The sequence below is a fragment of the Eimeria mitis genome, genomic scaffold (assembly GCF_000499745.2).
Source record: "Eimeria mitis Houghton genomic scaffold, Emh_scaff4590, whole genome shotgun sequence".
Lineage (NCBI taxonomy): Eukaryota > Apicomplexa > Conoidasida > Eucoccidiorida > Eimeriidae > Eimeria > Eimeria mitis.
Window position 1 is genome coordinate 3,548 of NW_013572901.1, and position 1,554 is coordinate 5,101.

The 1,554-nt window shown below is 43.0% G+C and overlaps 1 protein-coding gene across 1 annotated transcript; it reads right to left on the reverse strand.

Annotated features, from left to right (window-relative positions):
• Positions 1-555: 555 nt before the first annotated feature.
• On the reverse strand, positions 556-1,209 carry EMH_0076300 (uncharacterized protein; the record flags this gene model as incomplete). Its single annotated transcript, XM_013499712.1, has 2 exons — positions 556-939; positions 1,198-1,209. The coding sequence occupies 2 exons, from the start codon at positions 1,207-1,209 to the stop codon at positions 556-558; spliced, it is 396 nt and encodes a 131-aa protein (XP_013355166.1).
• Positions 1,210-1,554: the final 345 nt, after the last annotated feature.

Consider the following 1,554-nt stretch of genomic DNA (forward strand, 5'->3'; position numbering starts at 1 on the left):
CGAGAGGCTGCGGTGAGCTTCGCTCGCCAAGTTAAGTTGAGACGGGTTTCTTCAGAACGGCAGTGGCACTCACATGCAAAGTTTTTCACGGCCCACGACAATTCTTATATTACCATATGGTCTAATGAAGCGTGCAATATGCATTGCGCCCTCATCGCTTCCTGCCTCCCACGTGGGATGGAGCCAGGGGCTATGCCGAGAGCTGAAATTTTGTTGCAAGGCACGAAGAGTGCTTCAGGATACTCAAATAGCTGGTAGCTCCCGCGCACACCTTGCGTAAGAAAATGCATTTGTGACCACGACAACACGAAACAGCGCAAGCAACATTCGTGGATTCAAAGGAAAGATCACAAGACGAATACAGCGGCTAGATGGTCATGGATCAGTGCAAAATGGAAATGTAAAGAAAAATTCACAAGGATGACTTCATCTGCATTGGTTTTGGAGCTCTAAGTTTCTGAACATGCGTTAAAAGACAAAAAAAGTTTTATTCTAAAAAGGTGTTTTGCAGCGGAAGAGTAACAGGTGGCATTTCCCTGTGAGTTCCGCACAGGTTTATCGCCTGTAGCAGTACTTCTTGAAGCTGAAGTACAGCTGCATGATGCCGCGATCGAATACGTTGCGGAAACCTCTAAATCTTTCTAAATGCCATTCGCGATTCAAAACCTTGAATGCAACATCTTCATACGGTGGACCCGCATGGAAACGCACGATGATCGTGTCGGGTGTATCAGAGGGCTCTAGAGTCCACGTGGGGGTCTTGGTCTTGTCGATCAAATCCGGGTAGAATATATTGAACTTATAGCCCTGCACGATCTTCGGAGGCGGGTTATCGTGATCGTAGTGTGTCTGGTTGTACTTATTCCAGAAATAACAAGTCCGTACACGATTGAAAAAACGAGGTTTCCTTGGGCGGTACTTCTCTTCCCACCCATAGTGCTGCGCGCATCAGCAGGTTCAGTGAAAGCAAGTTCAAGTTCAACACAACAACTCTGTCTACAACACGAACAAATCTGAACATGAAATACATTTTCTGTATTCTTATATAATTTCAGTTTTCAAACACGAATATGTAAATATAAACGAGATTACATGAAATTAAAAAATACCTGTTTCAGCTTCATTTCAGATGACGCGGCAAGCACCTCCTCATCAGGACTTGCATTTTTCTGTTCCTTGCGCACGAAATCCTCGTACCTGGCGGAGCATAAACAAACAGATCAAACAAAATAAATTATATTAAACAAAAGCAGAAACTATTTTCAGCGGCTGCTGAACATAGTTCAACAGCCGCTTCCGCTTGAACAAGGTATATCAATACAGGTCCACCAAATACACGAACACTCTACATGCGAAGCTACCAAGAATAAAGATAGTAATAAAACATTCATTCATTCGTCGAAATAACTTTCAATATAGAATAACAAATATGCTAAGAAATATCATAAAGGTATGCTTTGTACTGATGCTACAAATCTATTGACCGGTGTGGTGATGCGGAGCGCTTTCTTACGTAACGATCTTTGCCGCAGGATCTAAGATTTCGTCATCATT